The sequence below is a fragment of the Antennarius striatus genome, chromosome 9 (genome assembly GCF_040054535.1).
Source record: "Antennarius striatus isolate MH-2024 chromosome 9, ASM4005453v1, whole genome shotgun sequence".
In the NCBI taxonomy this organism is placed as follows: Eukaryota; Metazoa; Chordata; class Actinopteri; order Lophiiformes; family Antennariidae; genus Antennarius; species Antennarius striatus.
Window position 1 is genome coordinate 15,724,217 of NC_090784.1, and position 21,550 is coordinate 15,745,766.

The 21,550-nt window shown below is 40.1% G+C and overlaps 1 protein-coding gene across 1 annotated transcript in view; it reads left to right on the plus strand.

Annotated features, from left to right (window-relative positions):
* The first annotated feature begins 10,089 nt into the window (after positions 1-10,089).
* Positions 10,090-21,550, plus strand: part of kcnn3 (potassium intermediate/small conductance calcium-activated channel, subfamily N, member 3) — a 46,740-nt gene continuing 35,279 nt past the window's right edge. Inside the window, exons 1-2 of the mRNA XM_068323711.1 lie at positions 10,090-10,413; positions 11,111-12,224. Of these exons, the coding sequence (XP_068179812.1) occupies positions 11,133-12,224 (1,092 nt within the window). The 5' untranslated portion in view covers positions 10,090-10,413; positions 11,111-11,132. The remainder of the gene's footprint in view (positions 10,414-11,110; positions 12,225-21,550) is intronic.

Consider the following 21,550-nt stretch of genomic DNA (forward strand, 5'->3'; position numbering starts at 1 on the left):
TATTCAGTGGAGTCTCGTGTCTGATATTTTCTTATTAGTTTTATATCATCTGTGACTTCATACTTTTTCTCTGTACTTTCATTTGTTGGATGAGATGCTAGTATCATATCAGGAAATAATGAGTGCAAAGAGATGTTTGAAAATGAAATCTTCAGGAAACAGGTAGGCTTTTCTTTCCCTATTTTTTTAACAGGGGCACTTGTCAGGGTGGTGGTCAGATCCAGTTATTTTTTGCCTGGGTGTGTTGCCAATTGCAATACTCTAAATAATCAGCAGATGGAAACATGTCCCCACCTCTGACCTAAAGGCTGTATGGAAATGTGACGTTGATGAAAGCTACATAAAATCAGCCCAGGATGACCTGATATTAATGGTTGATGCTTAATAACATCAGTGGGTGGATCTCCTTATCAAGATGTGTGTAACAATGATTTATCAAACGATTGGCATGTTCTAAGCCCTGTGCGTTGACATATTTGGGTCATTTTATTTTCAGTTTCAGTCAGTATGTTGATGTGTCTGTGTCTCTACCTGATGATACTTCTAAACCTTAAAGTTGAATCCATAAGAATTTTTAATAGACTAGTTTACATTGAGGAAGTTAGAGTCTGCATCAATGTAGCCGAGAGCAGCTGATCTGCATTCAACACAGTAAGAGAAATCAAGTGGGATCAAACCAAATGTGAACATCATCAAACGTGCAGTTAGACATAAATAAACAAATGAATAATAGATAAAAGGCAGTGATAGAGGGATGTGATGTATGCAACTGAAAATACATAATGTAAAGATGCTGTATTAATGAGGGAGGTTAAAACAAAAATGGTATGGTAATCAGAATGTGTATTTTTTTTTAGTTGCTGGCAACAGGATTATACAGAGAAGCCACTCTTTGCAATAACGCGTCAAACAAGCCATTTAGGGCTGTTGCTAGGAGTAATGTGTCAGTGGGAACCAATAGTGATATTCACTCCTGGTGTCTAATTCTGAATCAGATCTGTGCAGCATCAGATGTGGTCCTGTCTCCAGTTCAGCAGCCGTTTTTCCTCTCAAGGGACAGAATGATGGTAGCAGTATCACAGGCCAATCAGTGTAGTGCCTCCTAGATATTTTTATTGTTAATGCTCCCACTTCCCAAACGGATAACTGTATCATTAGAGGACGATATGCAGCAGTGGAATCCAGACATGACATGAGAGTAAAACAGACATTTTAAAGGTTTTGATAGTTTTATGGCAATAGCTCTAAACTGCACTAGTGCTAAGGCTTCGGCCAACAAGGTTCCCTTTAAATGGGCAATAGTCATATGACCTTACTAGCACGCATATAAAGTACATGTGTGTTTTGTGCTCCATAGATTTACCGTGTAGAATAATGAGGCCTTGTTTCAATCGCAATCGAAACCCATCAAGTTGAATTCCAGCTGTCTCTACTGCCAAGTATTTGAATGGTAGGAGGGAAGGACTAATGATAGAGGAAGGGGAGTGAAGCACGATGGAGAGAAGGATGGACCAGTAGCATGCAGACACATAGAGTGAAATATTAGTCAAGTCCAAGGGGCTTGAACAAGCAAATCGATGCTCTTCAATGGAAATAAATGAGAGCAGGGAAAGAGGGAATACCTGAAGACTGATAGGGGAGGGAAACGGCTTGGTCTCTGAGACAACAAAACACAAGGTTATGAAAAACTGCGGAGTCAGGTGGAGTGTTAGGATGTTGTCCAAGGTGTGTCTACAGGATAGAGCCTACAGTCTCCAAAGCCTTCGAAAAAGAAAGAAGAAGGGTCTCATTAAAAATGACAGTCAATGCATAATACAAAGTAAGTATTTAGGATCCTCTTCTTTTATTCAGACCCATTCCAAATTTAAGTAGTTCTGTGGTTTTTGCCCTCCCTTCTAGCCAGGTTTCAGGGATCAGATCCTTGCTTTTACTCAAGACTGAAAAAATCTACGTGGACTATGTGTTTCACTATTTTGGTAAGAGATGCCATAAAATCAACCATCGTTGTAAAACTTGCGGAACGGATCTTACAGTAATTTGCCAAGTACTTTAGTTAATGTCCAAATTGCATTTGTCTTCCACCCAGACACAGGCCAGTTCTCTAAAAAATGGGGGGATAAACGCTTCTTTGGGCACGTTTTGCATGTAATCACACCCCGATCGCACTGTGAGAACTCATTGGCAGCCCGCTGTGAAAATCCTTGAAAGACTGTCCTTGTTTGTTTCAGCTTCAAACATTTACAAGCAGAAGCAGCGCTTTACAAGAAACAACATTGTCCGTTCCATCAAGGCACCCTCATTGCAAAGGAAACACATTTGTTCCACATTATATTTTGACCTTAAATGAATTCAATAGAATTTAATTTCAACCCAGAGAGAACTACACAGACGAGCAAAGAACATGGAACCTCCACCTGATACAGTCTTTTTTTGCTGTGAGGCAACAGTGCCACCCACTGCTACCCAAGATGTGGTGTTTCAGTTATAATTCCGTAGTTGAATGTCTGGTCTGGTATCTATGGTTTAGGGAATTCCGTGTCAAACATCTCACTGGAATCAGACGGTGTCATTGGCTGACAGGCAGGGAGGCTGCAGAACCTGAAACACACAAACTCTGACATTTTTACATTATAGTCACAAGTCCTTTAACACTTATAAACACTCACAGCAGAACAGCTGCACACACTTTCAGTCCTACTCAGCAAAATGCATCCCGATTCACAGAGCATGTATTAGTGTTCCGTTTGTCAGACCTTCACGCCCACTACCTACGCATTAAAGAAACCTAAATGTGTCATGACCTTTCATAACTCACTGTCTCTTCAATCAACGGGAGAAAAAATGGTGTTGGCTGATGGGGGTAGAGTGGTGGTGACGGGGTAGGGTGACTCCAACTATCTGAAATGCTGCACAAATCATTGCAGAGGGATTCCAACTGATGGTTAGGATAATCCTGAGTCCAAAGCTGTTTTATGAGTTGTCGAAAGGCAGATGTATTGAATGTTACAATAAATCCACTGGAAGTGATGCCCTTTGGACACACAAATAATAGCAAAGCAACTTTTCCAATGATTATAATTAAATAAACCTGAAAAGAAATTTATTGTACTATTTAAGACAAAAGTGGGTCTCCAGCTTCATTCTTTGTCATCCATTCTCTCTTTTGCCCGGAGCATCTGAGGTAACAAAACCTGGTCAAGCAGCACAATATGTTTCACAACAAACTTGTTTGCACTTGTAAAACAGATCAGATATTGAGAAAGAGATTACTCCAGAGGAGCTGGACCAGGAAGAGTTTCCAAAAGAGGGATGTTGTAGGAAACAGCACTGGCTATAAACTTCATCTGAAAGGCACCTGGAAAAATAATGCTGCCCTGTCCATGTTGCAGCAGAACTCACCACAAGCCAAGCCACATGAACTAAGTGGTGTATTGATATGAAGGAATGAATTTTCCGATGGGAACACCTTACGTTCCTATTTATCCTGAAAAAGATTTCTGATCACTTGTTCAAGCGTTGCCACCGATGCCTTGAAGTCAGCATGTGAATCTTTGACAAACACCTCTACAACTATTGAATTAAAGTCCTGTATTGTAAAACCTTAGGGTCAGAGTCTTAATTTGAACAGTTTAAGATAGATTGGATCTCTCTTCACACAGAGACACCGAATAGTTCTTTGAAAATTGGGTGTTTAATGCTTGTCTGGGCACGTTTTCTAAGTAATCACACTCCTGTCACTCTGAGAACTCGTTGGTGGCTTGCTGTGAAATGAAGTCCTTGAGAGGCTTTCCTTCTTTGTTTCAACTTTCCATTTTGACCTTAGATTGCTAGCACTTAGATTTCAACAATACATTAATATAGGAATTTATCATTAATATGTTGAAGCATCAATTTGGCGCTAGCCAAGACAACAAAACTTTTATTGTCTGGCGCATTCACATTTATCCGTAAAGCTAAAGACATTTGTATCCTCCCCAGACACACAGTAGTTTGTCTTTAATGCTAAAGATAGCTTAATTGCTTTAGAAAATACTTGCAGACGCATCCTCTAGTATTTTTGATGCTCATAATAAGTCTTAACAGAAACACAACACAACTATACCCTCACCTGTTACCAGTTGTCCTCTTTTCCTGTAGAATCGTCCAGGAGAATTCCACAACTTTGCCGTGTGATTTTTTTTTTTTCAGGAATAAATAAAAAGGATTTTGATTTTAGAGTGTCAGGAACAAGTGTGCTTGAGTGGAAGCCTGGCAGTGCCTTGTCTGCTGACTAGTGTCTTTTCATCCAGACACAAGCGCAGCTCTCCGGTCCATCAGCACCAGCACAGCAGTCAGTTTCTCTGGATCATGCTGACAGTGTGAAACTACAGTTAGCCTCTGAACTCTTCAAACACTTTCAAATATTACCGACATGACAGCTGCACCCACATGAACTGCAAACTTGGTCCTAAGTCGTCAAAGCTCTTCTTCTGAGTCATATTTTGTATCTTATAAAAGACCTGATAAGGACCATGCAGTTTCGTTTGGTGTTTGACATAGTCTAATAAACCTGTGTCAACAGGCTCTGTGTGTGTGTGTGTGTGTGTGTGTGTGTGTGTGTGTGTGTGTGTGTGTGTGTGTGTGTGTGTGTGTGTGTGTGTGTGTGTGTGTGTGTGTGTGTTTCAGTCCGTTCATTAACACACCACAGCTGTTTGGAGGTGAAACGCTCTGCACATGTTGCTCCCCACTTGAATGTGACGGCGGACCCATTACCCACAGCTTCTGTAATATCCGTCATTCATTCCACACCCTTGGCAAATGCTCCACCTCTGCATCTCTTGTCTCTGTAGTCTCCTGTTCTCTGTATTTGATTAGTTTCTCCCAAGCAGTCAGATCAGTGTTGTTTACTGTGCAAAGATCCATCTGCATACAGCTTGTCGGTTTTATGCTGTGGGTTAGCCCGTGCAGCTTGCAGGCTCCTAATGCAATCTGAGCCATTAAGATACAGTGGGGCTGGTGTAGAACAATGATTAGAGTGTGCCTGATAGGATAGGCCTCTGGTTTCTTAAGAAGGGCCTTGTAGCTATGAGATGCACTTACTCATCTCTGACATTTATCATAAATCCAGCCAACAACAAACGAGTCTGACGCAGCATCCCAAAAAAGAAGCATCCCTATTTACTTATCCGCTCTGTATTTGTACTTATATGAACCTTTGTGTGAATGTGTGTTATTCATTATTGAATATATTTTACTGTACATTTCTATTTTAAGAACACTTAAAAAGACATTTTACTTCTTATCCACTACATGTGAATAAGGGTTATAATGCTTTACAGATAAAATAAAAGTATCTTTATTTTACTGACAACATTAAATGATAATCAAATTATTCATTCAAATTTCATCCAATCATAGCTAATCATATTTTTTCAGGTTACTCTTCATACATTCTGCTTTTAACAGAAAATGCATTCGTAGGAGAAACACTGAGTGCAGGTAAGTCACTTACAGTGCAGTATGTTCATAGTTTGACAACGTTGTTTCATTTTAAGTAAAGGTTTTGCATATTAAGGATATCTGCTTATCCCTATTTGCTAACTTGCTTAGAGAAATACAATTCTTCACCCTTTGATAAATAACTAGTCAACCAGTTAGTTTAGCTTATACTATTGTTAAGCCCATCCAAAGGTAACAACCTCCGAAGGTGTCAAACATTAAATATCCTTAAGTATCAGATATGCATCATATGGTTTGAATGAAACCTTTGTTGCATATGTGTGTATGGATTGTGTGTGTTACTGCATTTAGAGTCTTTAGATGTGTTTTTAGCAAAAATCTGCTCAATGCCTTGTTTTGATTTTGTTTGGTTTTGATTTTTATTTTCTTGCATTTTGCATGTTTCTTTATTTCTTCCGTTTACATCCACCTGTTGTGTCACAGTTTTTGTTACTTAAACAACATTTTTTCCTGTAGTCAAGCTTTAACGTGGTTTAAATTCAGACGGAGAAGAATGATAGATCAGGTGAATTGAGCAGTCATCTGTATACTACAGTGTTGGCATAGCAACTGCAATCCCACTTTATTACTCTTCTCAGTATTCTAATATTCATTCTCTGGTTCACATATTTCTCACATCAAACATCATGCTGCAGGGCAGGACTGCAAACTAACCTTTTCATTCAATGAGCCATCATTTTTCCTCTCTGTCATCCCCCTCTTCATTCAAACTCTCCATCTTTTCTCTGCTGCCCCATAATCTTTGTCAGTAATATTAAGACTTGAGAGATAGACATACAGTGTGGCCAGCCAGCATTCCTATTTTATGTCAATCATGATGTCCCCCTGGGCGTCTGGCAGCCTATTTTCCTTTTCTTTGCTCCTAATGTATTGTGTTTGTCAAATTTCTCCCTCACTTTCCTGGGTTTTATTTGCACGGCAGCCATGAAGAAACTGCAACCTGAGGTTTGAAGTTCAGCCTGTATCAATATTAATTTATACGGACATTATCATTTGAGAAGAAAAGAATGAAAAAAATGGAAAAGGAGGAACACACAAGAGGTGGTAATAATCCCTGCACAAACCACACAGGTCCGCATAGTGTTTTAAACTTTCTGCTGATTACCTTCCCAAATTTCTTAATTATTTTCTTGATTACAGATTCAATTAAATTCATTAGGAAAATGTCACTTAATGGTAATAATTGTCCTAAAACGCCAGGTGACAATTTAAAATGCAATTCTTCAGAAAGATTATTTATGACCTTTCAGATGTCAATCTATAAATGTGTAACACAATATATATCATCTCTGTTTAAAACAATTCAGTGCTTATGTAAACACAATGGTGGATTAATGAGCATCGTTGCATCACAGCGCAAACAATAAGGATTTGGCTTTGAATCCAGACCCGGGGTCTTTGTGCTCATGCATTAGGTACAGACAAACAAGTAGCTAAATATTGCCAATAGGTGTAAATGTGTGATGTGTGAGTGTGAATGGTTTGTGTCAAGTAATGTTAGAATCACTCTTTGCACAACAACACACAAACAAGAGGCTTGCAGAGATTGTAGAGAGACTGTCAAACAGGACAACCTGGTTATAACACTGATCGATTATGTTACCCATTACTGAAGTATATGAAATGACAACATCAAGTAAATAATCCAATCCAAGGTGTAAAGAGGATGTTATGATTGAATATGTGCTGATGATTCATACGGTGATAACAATAGTGATGACTGATCAATGTAAAAGGTGTTCACAGCTTTAATTTGTGATTTAAGTCACTTTGCTTTTTGTAAAATGGAAAAAAAATGACATATGAAACAACAAAAGTACAATTTGTTGGTTGAACTTAGTATTCATTGGACTTATAATAATTATATCTGTAATGCACATTTCTGAATCATTGAGCAAAATGCTTGTTCTTGCTAATCAATGCTAAAATGAAGCAAATGAAATGAAGTTAAAGAGAATTTATGGACCTTTGACTCATTGTAGTGACAGAAAGCTGAAATAACCTGTTATTGACAGCATGTTCTATATGGATGATTCTAGCCGACTTTATACAAATTAACTTTCCAGAGGGCTTCCATTGTTACCTAAGATCCTTCTTTATGTTGGACATATGGGTACTTATTGAGGCTGTTTACCTCTTGCCTGACATTGGCTGAGATTGGTTCAGCCCCCGTGAACCTGCAAAGGACTGGTGGATTATAGAAAATGGATGGATGGAAGAAATGAATCCTTATTTTTGCAATCAATTAACAATTTAAGCTCTACATCCTCATAATCAAAAGTCTCTGAGTCTAAGTTTCTTCAAACTATTGTTGTAATACTAAACAGCAGAAACATCCTCTCATCAGGAATAAAACCATGCACACATAAAGGTCAATATTTGCTTCGACTTGTTTCATTCTGTCTTGTATCTCTGTACTCTTGTTCCCTGTACATGACTGTGATTGCGGATGTGACCTTTGGCATCTCCCCGGGCCTTTCTATGAGGAATTATACCGCTTGTTGAACCAGTCACTCTCCATCATTGACCCATCATGAATCAGCCCAGAGCAGAAATTAGACGGTGTGTACAACCATTCTCAATGGGAAGACACGGATGAAGAAATTCACTGTCAGATTCAAAGAGACACAGGCCTTTGTAGCTCGAGTAAACATGCAAGAAATTTGACATTGACCAAAGAACATATTCTTATTCATATTCATATTCCACCAGATATAAACATAATCTGCTGTATCGACCCAATGATTGAAACAATTTGAATAATTTCACACGCAATATGATTTGATTTATTGATTTCTGTCAGCTTGCATTACAATTCTGTGTCTGTACTCATCCAACTAAGGCTGAACATGATGTGGACAGAGAGCAGGCAGAATAGCTTCATTATCTTCAAGGCAATGTGGAGGTAGTGTTTTCCCTGGCATTGGTATATTTGAATGTTTGCTTTCTTGTGTGGAAGATTGCAAAAAAATATGTCATGACACTTTGTGCGAGAGTTGGTTGGAGTGGCTCTGTGAAGAGAGATTTCTGTATTTAATATTTCCAGAGGCACACTTTTTTCCTCCTGCATTTACCTCTACTACAGATAAACTTCATTTCATTCATCTTCTTGACTGCTTATTCCACTTTTGCGGGTCAAGTGCGTTGTCGCAGCCTATCCCAGCAGACTTACAGGCGGGGAACACACTGAGTGAGACGCCAGACAAAGACAAACTACCACTCATCCTCACATTTACACCTACAAGCAATTTGGAATGATAGATTCACCTAACAAACAAACTCTGCACAGAAAGTATTCGAACTCAAAACCTTCTAGCTGTGAGGTGACATCGCTACTTACTGCACCACCATTCCGCCACACAAACTACTTGATAGAATTTCATGAAACTTCATAGAAAGACTGGGCATGTATAAAAAAAATATCACAATATCAATTTGTAGAATGAATGAAGACAAAGGGGTGGATCCAGGAACTTTTTTTATTTTGGCAAGATAAGGCTTTTGGCATCATTGACTTCACAAATTAGTGTGAAACCAGATGGACGGGTAAGGGATGTAGCATAGAGGAAATAATATTATAATGGAGTGGATGCATGAGGGGATCCAATAATTTCTGTCCCTTCTTTTACAACTGCAAGATAGTTTTTATGCATATTAATAAGCTATGCATTAACAACTTGGCGGACGTCCATGGAACTATCTGGAACTTGTTTTGTTTGTTTTATTTAACAGAAGCCTTCACGGGGGCTGCTATTTTGATAGGGCGTTGTTTGAATTTAGATTAGGGTTTAATGTGATTAAATGGAGCTTTGAGGCCTTTGTGTGCCCCTTTAGGTATTATGCGTCAGATTTAGACTACACAGATTTTGAAATAAAAAAAATGCTTTGGACCTGAAACTAGAAAACTCCTTAACATGAATTGATTCAATCCATCTCCTTTAAATTACGCATTTGACTTTTTTAGTCTATTTTTCTTTACAGTCGCAATTATTAATATAATGTTTAAATCACCTTTATTAATCCCAGTTGCAAACGCAGCTTCATTCACCGTGTTCTTAACCAGAAACGCATTCATGCGTCATAGTTGGAATCTTTGTCTTGTTACTGCAAGACCCATCAGTGACTGAAAGGGAGTTTTATTAATGACTAGATGAAGAATCAGAGCCATGGTCACAGCTTTACCCATGCCTCACCCTTTTTTGTGCACTTGCATTGTATATCTTTTTTTTCTTTCTTTTTTGCGGGAATGTGAAATTATCCCGCCAGTAATTTTCACGTTGAGTCTTCTAACGTGCGTTACAGGTGTCAGATAAGACGTGTGGTCTCTAGAGGCAGCAGCCATAAATGCGTTTTTTATGGCCACAGTAAAAATAAGAACCACTAAAATAACCTGGGTCTAATAAGTTATAGTTGGCGGCTTCATTTTACAAATCCTGCCACCTGTTTTCAGCGCCTTTTACGCATTTCCCATTCCGTCCAATGGAAATGAACGCCTGCGCTGGAGGCGGAGGAAGAGGGAGAGAAGTTGGATGAGAGAGTGAGGGATACATGCGAAGAGACAGAGCTGTAGACTGAGTCTAAGTCGATGGAGTCACATATCAAATGCTAGGCTCCACCGCTCATCTGAGGACTGTTACCTGACGTCCAGGTTGTTTTTTTTCTTGCCTGTTTGATGCTGGATGTGCCGCCACAGGTTAAGCGACAGAATCCATTCGTCATGGATTACTCCTCTACATCCAGAGCCAATTGTCACTGACGGGGTCGGAATGGACACCATCAAGAGACCGCTGATGATCGGCAGAGAAACAAACTGACCAGATCAAGTGGGAGAGGACGGAGGCAACATCTGTAGAGAGCGACGCGCAATTTCGGGAGACAAACGAGGAACCTGTGGAGGGATCTATATGAAAGGAGGTGAAGCAAAAAGATGATGGGATGGCCGTGACAACACGAAAAAGAAAAAGTGTGGTGGTGTATTTTCATCCAGCCAGTCATTCAACACAACTAACCTGGGGGACATAGACTAAAAGAGAAGCGGTAGGAGGTAGGTAGAGAAGCAGACAGAGAGGAGGGGGCTGTGAAGGTGTCTGGTTATATCATACTGAAAGTAGGTTATTGTTTTGGATCAAACGCAACCAAATGTGGACAAGTTATGCATATGATGCATTCACTGCCACAGTATTTATCATGCATCAGAAATGACTGCTGTTGATTGCTATTACTCTCCGAGTATCATCTCCTTTCCATGGAGGATTTGCACCGACCTCCTGGTTAATATAAATGTAACACAGATGACATTTTGTGCCACAGACTGCTGAAAGCATTGTAGGTTGTGACAAAATAAGAACAGACTGGGAAACAGCTTGACTGCTGAGAGGGGCTGACTGGGCAGCTGACTGAAACACAACTCAAGGAAGACCGTATTCCCCCAACTATGGCTACTTTTCTTCGCTCTGCTGGCCTTTTGTGTTAGACATCTTTAGTCTTTGGAGAACCATGATCCATCACAAACCACCTCATTGCAGCCATTCTTTGTCTGTTTTGTCTTCATTACAACAATCATGATAAATATTATTCTCAAGAGTTCTCTTGTTTTCTGTGTTTGATACAGGTGTGTGTCCACAATCGTGACCATGGAGCCTCCCCCCTCTCTGGGCTTGGCTCTTCTAGGAGGAAGTGAGGATGAGGACCAGCGCTTTCTTCTTCCCCTGGGAAGTATATCCCTTCCTTCTACCACTGGCAACCAGCCAGGATCAAACCACTCCAACCACATGGGAGGCTCCAGCCTTGACCGCCTAAATGGCAGCACCCCCTCCCCATCCCTTGCCACACCCAGCTTGCCTACAGTATCGCTCCCCAAGTTGCCTCTTTCATCCTCCGGAGCCCAGCCTCTGCCCCCACCCATTCCAAATGCTCTGCACCCCACAAGCACCCCGCTGTCCTCCTGCCTGGGCTCACAGCACAGCCTGAGCGGGGACAACTCCCCTGTCTACAATGCCCTCTTCTACTCCTCCCACTCTCCCTCCATGGAGCGGGAGAGAGACAGAGAGCGTGACAGGGAGAGAGAGAGGGGATGCAAACACCGACAGGCCAGCCCTCTGGTCCACCGTAGGGACAGTAACCCATTCACAGAGATTGCCATGAGCTCCTGTAAGTACACAGGTGGGGTCATGAAGCCCCTAAGCCGCCTCAGCGCCTCCCGCAGAAACCTCATCGAATCAGACAGCAGCAGCGAAACCAAAGAGGGCGGTGTTTCAGCTGTTGCAGGTGCAACAGCTTCAGGGGGGTATGACCGACAGCGAGAAGCCCCTCCTACCTCCACAGTGGCCCAGTCCTCTACCAATCAACCCCCAATTCAAAGCCCTCCAGAGATTGTCATTTCATCCAAAGACTCACCGTACCCCAGAGGTGGGTATGACATCACAGACTCAACATCCAACCAGATGTCCATCTACCACCAGAATCATGCACTGGTGGAGAGCAGACGTGGGCAGCAGGGGAGGAATAGCAGGCAGGGGGGTGCTGCTGCGGTTGGCACCAGTGTCAGGGGTAGCACCTCCAAGGCGCCCAAACGAAAGAACCAAAACATCGGTTACAAACTGGGGCACCGCAGGGCGCTGTTTGAGAAGAGGAAGAGACTGAGCGACTATGCTCTCATCTTCGGGATGTTTGGCATTGTCGTCATGGTGATTGAGACGGAGCTGTCCTGGGGCGTGTACACCAAGGTGAGGGAACAAACCTCTGACACTCAATGGGGGAATCCACTGATTTAGATCAGAGCACTAATGCCACTGGACACTAAAAATTTAAAGAAGTCTTTGTTACAAAATGGAACAAAGGAAGGGTCCAAGGCTCCAATGAAAGATCCCCATAGAGTTGCATGATGAGACATGAAGGAATTAGTGTTCCAGGAGACAGACTCTTGGCTTCAAAATCTTGGCCTCTACTGCTATTATTTTTAAGAAGAAAAATTCTTAATAGGTCTCTCAAAGCCATGGAGGTGCAGTATCAAACTGGTACATTTCCCCAGTCATGTATCCTCAGTAGATTTAAAGTGTTAATAAAGATCCAAAATGTTTCCTCAGGCCATAATGATGGTTGTAGCATTTTGCGATGGTGGTTAGCTAGAATCTCCAAACTATAATGGGGCAATTGCTTTTAGTGCCAATGACATAATATGGAAACTGAACTGCCTTTATGGAGATTTGTGTTCTCCAGTAAAGTATAATAATTTCATTAGTATTTTTGGGTTTATTCTGATAGTTCCCAAGAAAAATTACAGGACTGGCAGAAGTAAAAAGGTCGTTTGTCGGAACAAAACCAAGAGTGTTTAATGGCCCATGTCCTCAATTCCCACGTTATCAAGTTGCCTCAACTTTGACTCTGGAATGGATCAGTGGACAGATAATTAGAGCAAGCTTTCACCGGTTAATCACCATGTCCGTGAGTGTCTGACCTGCACCATGCTCTTGTTGTTGGAGGGTTGTGTACTCTAATGACCAGGCTTGACAGTTGCATTTCTTGGTGATGTAATACAGGGATGCAGAGGACAGCCGGGTAGATTATCAGTAGGAGGCCAGAATCTCATTTGTCTGTTTAATGGGGAGTCTAATAAGCTGAATTGGCCCCTGGCTGCTATTGTGTGGTTATTTTGGCTGTGCTAGTGTGTTTGTGTGTGTGAGACACATTTTAGAGCATGCCTTGCTCACCTTTGATACAATCATCCTTCATTCCATGTTCCCGTCCCTTCATCTGTCTGCCATGTCACAGAAGGTGGGTTTACTTGACCTAATAAGGTGGAAATATTACTTCCTCTTATGAAGCCTGTCATGAATGGATCATTGGACACGCTAGATGGGTGTGACTCTATCTCTCTCTTTCTTTGATTCAGTTTATAGTCCTTGGTCTTCAGCTCACACTTGGTCTCCCTCTGAATTAGTCATTGCTAGAAAAACCTGCCTGTTGTGGTCCGATTGTGTCTTTGCTTCTTTTGTTTCTCTTTGTGTCGACACTCATTACTGTATGAAATCTACAGTCTTAAAGGCCAAACCTTGCTTCATTAAAATTCATGGTTTGAAATTTCTTTCTCCAGTTTCTATTCACCTCTTTTCTTCCTTTCTGTCGACCGATTCTCCTGCCTGAAGGAGACAGCAGACTCCGGTAATGTCTCCAACTGTCTCTTTTATTTCAACTCCATGCCTGTCTCTTTATTCTGCTTTCCTTTTTTGTTTTTGCTTTCATTTATCCCCTCACTTTCCCTCTTACTCTGCCATTGTAGTGGGCAAAAAACTGGAGCTGTGTGATTGAAAGAAAAAGAAGCTGGGAGAGAGGAAGCAGGGAAAAGGGGAGGATGGTAATGAAAAGCTTGATTTAGTTCCGAGAGCTCTGACCAATAGCATCTTCTCTTGAAATTGGTGGAAGTGTCCATCAATAAAATTTGATTGACAGCTGCAATCATGAGGAAGACAGCCATTGTGTTTGCCAGAGCTATCTATGTTCATTAAAACAGGCATGAAATACAACCGTCAGGGGTGCACTTCACTGGACAAAGACAAAAGCCTGATCCTGGTCTGATAATGCCTGAGGGACACACAGCTATGATCTCACACACCCAGGAACCATCACAGAAAGGTTCCGTTATATCTAGTATACTCACTCTCCACCGTAGATAGATAGATAGATAGATAGATAGATAGATAGATAGATAGATAGATAGATAGATAGATAGATAGATAGATAGATAGATAGATAGATAGATAGATAGATAGATAGATAGATAGATAGATAGATAGATAGATAGATAGATAGATAGATAGATAGATAGATAGATACTTGTGCTCATAAACCTTCATCTGTGGCAAACCTCATTCACAGAATAGTCCTAGATTCAGCTTGTAACCATGGAAACATGGTTGTTGTGTGTATGAAGTTATTTTAACACATTTTGAATAGTTTTTGAGATCAAGTGTGGAAACGAACCCAGCTACCAGAATGAGCCACAGATCAATCCACAAAATAAAATTCTGCTATGGAAACCAAAACATGATGGACAGTATGATGGGACTCCATCCCCCACCGCACTACTTTTGTGGTTGGGAAAAGCACCTGAAGTCAGTCGTGAGGTAGAATTTTTATCTTTTTTGTCTCCTTTTTAGGATTCTACATTTTAAAAAGCAGGTTGCATCCAAAGAGTTAACTATACTTCCCCAAAAATCACTTTTAAATGCAGATTTCCACATTATTTCTCTTGCTGTTGCATATTTGGTTTGTCCCCAACAGATACTGTTGGGGACAAACTGGAATTCCATCAGAGCGAGTCCTCGCTTAGATAATCGTGGTGGAAAAAAGGCTGCTTCTTGTTGTGAAAAATGAGCATAGAACATGAGGATGAAAGAGAGAACTGAGAGGGAGTTGCACTGCTTTAAACCAGGCTAGAGTGGAAGCCTTGAATGATTTCCTCTATTGATTATTGATAATTACTCACCCACACATGCACTCCCCAACCAGAAACACACCCGCACATTGCAAATGGATGCGGGCTTCTAGAGGTGCTAGGTTGCAGACCGTGTATTGAAAATCATCTTTGAGAGGTCGTAAAAGAAAGCTTGCGGGAAATCGTCTTATATAGTGTAATGTATCACTCACAAGATGTCTTTTTCTGCAACACATGCACTTTTACATTTTAGTCCTAATACATAATGGACTTCAACTTCAATGAGTTTTTACAGCTAAAAAATGTTTAATAATTTTTGTGGTATTTACTGACAGCAATAATTAAAGTGTCTGAAAACTTCTTTCACTCTTGATATTCAGTGCTCAAGGCAATGGCAGGGAATTTCTGTATCATTAAGTGTCCAATCACAGTTGCTGTGCCAAGATAGATTATGCGGGGGAATATTAGATGATGAAATAATTCATGAATGTGAAATAATTTAATTTGCTCTTAGGCAGAAGTGCGAGCTTACCCGTAAAATGCGTGCAACTGCCAAAATAACATAGTTATAGACACGCTATTAGAGAATCCATACTGTCAGACATCACAATGTATTTTTATATGCTCTTTATGTGACCTGCGTTACCAGTGTGACACTGACCCAGGACCTTGTCACATCAAAATGATAATAGCAGTGCAATGACAGTGTCTCTTTTAAAACCTCTTTTATGAGCATCTCCTAGTTTGACATGTGTCTCTATCTGAGAATAACCAAGAACCTTGAACACCTAGGATCTCAGCATGTGGCCTGTCACTATCAGATCAATAGATCATTACACAAGGGCCCATGCGGCACCTCGGGGCCTCGGCTCCACGCCACACTCCAGCCAGCAATGGTACGTGACTATTCTGAGGGAATGCACAGCTGCTGTTGGCTTCACCTGTCACACTGTCAGGACCCACACTCAACACCTCGGCATCCAGATGGGTGCTTTGTGTGTGCGCGTGTGTGTCTGTGTGTATGTGTGTGCGTGTTTGTTTGTGTGTTTGTGTGTATCATATACTCTTTAACTGTGCTTTTTTTTCACCACAAGCAAAGGATTTCACAGATTAGTGGCAGCTCTCACTTCCTGTCTCCTTGCATACTTCTTCACCACATTCCTTCTTTCCATCTTCTCACTTATGGGGAGTAAGAGGTCAGTGCAGTTTTAGCAAGCTTACAACACCTCCTATGTTCCCTCAGCACTGCATCTCTTTATCCTCACTCCCCCTCCTTTCTGTGACCTTTCTTTCAGTCATTTACTGGAACCTTTACAGGCGTTGCTCTGCAAGGCCACTTACAGTTGCTGTGTTATTTTTTCCCCCAAAAATACACAAAGATTATCAGAGAATTTATGAATAAGTAAAATAAATACTGTTGATAAATTTAAAGCAAAATCAACCGCCATACTCTTTGAAAGAGCAATCCTCCATCTCAGCATTTTTGAGCCTCACTCCCATCCTGTCCCTTCCTTCCTCCCCCTTTCCCTTCTCTCCACACTCCCTTCATGTTCAAGGATTCTGTGGGACGGCAGATCCCACAGGTCTCACATTGAACAAGTACAATTATGCTTGTTTCTTTCAGTGTAACAAGGCTAAGCTACCTCTTTCTGAACGTGTCAGTGTGTTGGTACACATGGGTACGTTGTAGCTTGCATCATCCACTAGTAACATAAACATTCACGTCACTGACTTGTCTCCTCTGTGTATATACACATTTGGACTGTGTTTTGTCAGGTCTCTATGTATTCAGTTCTGTTGTGTTAGTACATGGATGCACCTGCTAGTGCGTTTGTGTGCGCGTGCATTCACATCTACCTTTGTCTGGATTTAATTGAGTGTGTAGGCCTGTAATGGTGTGTGTCAACGTGCAGTCAAGTGTGTGTCTGTCTGTTAATCCTGGAAAAGGTAACATCGCTCCTGTGTCTACTGCCTGTTTCCCTGGAGACTGATTGCAAGAAGGCACTCTGACAGGGAGAGCACACACACATTCACATGCATCACCGACACATGTAGAGAGCAACTTACCAGGAGCAAAGTGAAGATAAAGCCTGGATTCACTTTAGCATCTGTGTCAATGAGGTGGAGAAAAAATTAGGGAAAACCCTCATTCTAAAATCACAGGTAGAATCAATAGATTCTACCTGTGTGTGTATGTGTGTGTGTGTGTGTGTGTGTGTGTGTGTGTGTGTGTGTGTGTGTGTGTGTGTGTGTGTGTGTGTGCTCCTCTGCTTATTAACCAAGAAGCTCCAAAAGCCTGTTATCTCCGTCGGCTCACAGCGTCTTGGATCAACACACACCAGTCACACTCTTATGCACAAAAGGAAACAGGAGAGGAGACACACTTGCAAAAATACATCCTGAATGTAAAAGATGTTCCAACGTATATTTAATTCCACAACTTCCCTGTATGATGACACACAGGTCACCAGCTTTTGTTTTCATCCTTCTGCTCATTGATTTGGATGTCTAGAATCTCACAAATATAACGATAAAGGATTAAGTTTGTGCTGTTGTTGCTATGGAATCAGCCACCTATCTATTATCCTGTGTCTGGTTTTGAAGATAGTTAAATATGTATTTATGTTATTCATGAACACAAGTTCTCCATCTGCCTAGATAGACTACTAACATTAATGAGGACTCTTTTCTGTTCACTGCAGTGTGACATGGTGATGTGATACTGAGCCAGTACGCACAATATCATCGGCCCAACACTGAAACCTCTGAATAGAATTCTGTTGCCTTGAACATTTGCAGCTTTCCTCCTGCCTGTACACTGTACATTAAAGTAGTCTCTTCGTTTAACAAGAAGTTATAGGCCACAACTCCCTGTTCAGGCCTGTTAGTCTTCATTGTGTCCAAACATTATATTCATTTTAAATCACAACCATTTGTTAGTTAGTGAGCTATAAATAGCCATTCTATGCATTTTCAAAATTTATACAAAACAAGCTGTCTATTTGTTCTTTTTTTCCAGCTTTTATGTGAAATATAACTGAATAGCTTATGACTCTAACTCCACATATGTTCCAGGAAGTACTCTTGGAAGATGAAGAGTACGTCCCAAACTTTTGAAAACATGACATTACTGCATCTATAATCTCCACCAGTTTTTCTGAAATATAATGTATATTGTGAAGTGAAAAGTTACTGAAATTTTCACTTGATTTTCACCTTGTATTATCCATGTATCAAGATAAAATTAATAATAATTTTCCTTGTGTTGGAAAAAACTGTTCTTCTCTAAACAAAAGAGTTCTCCCGCCCAACTTCAAACATAATTGGGTCAAACCTCTGCCACCCAATCTTCTGCTTTTATTATTGCGGTATGTGGCTGGAACAGTGGGGAGAAAACAGGTGGAGAGTTATTTTGGAAGAAGATATTTCTTCACTTGAAGGTCATCCAGTAGAGGGCAAGGGTCAACAGTTGCTCACCTAACAAGTTAAATAGAAATCCATCAAGAAGAGTTTGTCTAACTGATGAAAGAGGAAATCATGGCCTTGCGATAAGGAAAATTAACAGGAAACTCCTGTTGACATTGGCACACCCAAAAACATTTCGTAGTTTGCACTTCTTGCAATTGACAAAGACGTATCTTGTAATATCTGATAAAGTGGAAAAAAATGTACGTTGTAATGTGACATTTTTGGCTTAACTTGTCTGCATAATAATAATTGTACATGAGCACATTGACATCTTGATGCTGGAACAATTTTTAATTCTATATTCCTACTTTGCTGCAAAAAAGTCTTTGACTACATTTTCCTCACTATTTGGGCTTGCTTCCATACTTTTACACCAACGAAGTCGGGTCGTCAGGCCTCTACCCTTCTTTCTTTTTGTGCATTTACATTGGCAAATATGATGCCTGGTACCTGGTGCTAATTTTGGTTTCAGCTCTGTTGAGGGTCTAAAGAAGTCAAGGTGATACTAGATGCAACTGTGGAGGCACTAATCAGTCAGAAAGAATCAACACTACCATGTGTCATCACTGAGATACGAACAAATACAAAAAAAAAAAAAGAAACACAGAAATTTTCACTGGGGGTAATGGAGGACATGAGGATGTTACTTCGTTAGGTGAAATGGCACCCTGTCAATTTGACAATGACACTACATTATGTTTGTGGTGTGTCACTATGGCAACCGGCTACATTGAGGAGGTACTACAGCTGTAGTGTAAATGAAAGTGTGCTAACAAAAAATGAAGTGAGGCAAGTTGAGTGTAGGAGAGATGAACCGTTACCGTTGTTGTAAAAGACACGTATGAATGGAAACATTAGAAAGAGAGGCTGACTGGAGAAATCTATTGCGATCCACACTTTTAGAATTTAGTTTGTCTAATCTACCTTTAAGGTACGCAAATTATTTTTTTCCTTATTGCTCTCATAAGAACGCTATCTTGTTTTCTAGATCAACAGGTTGTAATATGTGTGCACCTGACAGCTGTCCATGTTCATGTTGAATAATGAGCAAGCCTTTAGCCTCACTGTTGCTGCCTTAGTCTAGACTTTAATGCAGGTGCATTCATTTAGAATTGCAAACAGACAGAAGTGTCTAGTTTCTAGAAATTAATGGCATCATGTCAACCAATTAGAGTGAAAACACTACTGGAAAAATAAAGAAGGCGAGCATATAGTCATATACACTTATCCTAGTTATGTTATTCTCTAAACAGGCAGAACTACAAACTTGAAACGCACCTGGACAGAACAGAAGGTAAATACATTGAGAAGGACTGAAATCCTTGACTACATTTTCCTCATAACACAACAATATTCGGTTTCTTTGCACCCAGCGAGTAGAAATGAGATGTTAGCCGAAGAGAGAAGGACTGAGACAAGAAAAGAAAATGGAGAAAATAAAGACAAACAGACAGAAGAAGTGCTTTGTGCAAGCTGATAGAGGAAATCAGCAGAGAGCTGAAGCTAGATGGGATTTTCTCAGTGTTGTGCAGTGGCCCATAGCCAGACTGATGTGAGAACAATACTCACTTAAAGCATTGCTGCTATGTGCTTATGTGAGTCTCTGTAAGGTGGAAAGAAAAGCTACCCAGTTACACGTTCAGTACTCACAGAATCTGTTAATTATATGAATAAAGAATTCTCAGAAGATGAGAGAGTCATGAGAATTAACAATCTAGACTGAGAGTGTTTCTAAGTGTTTATGTGATGCTGAATGAATACTATTAAGCCCACAAAGCATCTACAGAGACCCTAAATAGACACAGTAACACACTAGCACTCTCTATTCTGTACAAGACTAACTCACAATATATATTCATGAATCTAAAACGCAGTGTAGATTCTACTTAATAACATACTGATGGAAAGGCTGAGTAATATGTGTATTTATGTGAAATTCTCAGCTGGATAGAGAGAGTGACTACAGCCAATTGTTTTAAAGAATTATGTGGAATAGCTGAAATATCGGATTTGCTTGGATGCATACTTAAAATGGCACACTTTTTGAAGACGGCAGTAAATCATTGTGTCCATCCTTTGATATTTGGGACATCAGGAATGAATGCATTTTACAATTCATCTTTTTAAGTGTATTCCACTTTGTTATTATAAACATGGTTTTAGCATTAAAACAAATCAATTCATTGATTGTGAAATTTGTAAATGTAAGATGTAAAATGAAGATGTAAATGCCAGTATTTATGTTCCTATTTTCCCTGACATTTTAAACTATGGGAACACAATTATTTTCCCTCATATTTCATTTTTGTCAGCAATTTAGAAATAAAATATTGACAAAAAATATGTGGTGGATTTCACAGACAAAATTGTTCTGTAGTAAAAGGTCAGCAAGTCAGAATCAGTTCAACATTTTGCATGATTGTTTAGGAACACACAATAAAAGCTACTTTAAAGAAAGACTTACCTGAGACACGTGTAGCTTTTTTTTTTTTTTTTAAAGTGCCTTTAACAGAATTTTAATGTCTGCTGATACTCTCTTTTTTTTTTTTTTTGCAAACAAGTCCTATGAAAAGGAAAACACAACTTTGTGTCTTTTTGGCTTTAGAGAATTGGACAATTCCTAAAGACCAAACATGCTGTTACCAGTTAAACTATATTCTGAAATAGCTGCCCTTTTTCCCAGTGATCTTACAGCTTATATCTTGGTACAAACAAGGTGTGTAAATAAAGTAATGAATTAATATGTGTGCGTCTATCCTGCAGATGTGTGCACACACAAATTCAAACCACTTAATGTATCTGGGCTCTGAACGTTTGAGGAAAGAGCGTTTAAGAAATCACTGGCATGCCGTCAGTTGTATTGATCTCAAGTTCCCCATTGCATTGATTATTAATCCTGTGAATCCAGACATGGAGGGGATTTTTGAAGCTTGAGTGGGGAATGATCAAAAATTAAAAGTGCTATCATTTTACTTCTGTGCAGCATTTGGAAGCCTTATAATTTTGATCCTTACTGTTTTTGAGGACATTGTGAAACTGGGAACTGCTCCATGTTGAATTGGATTTTAAAAGGTGTGAAAGTTATTTGTCCTTTTGTTGAGAATGTTCGAATAACCCTTAAAGCAAAATCCCATGTTTTTTAGCTTACCA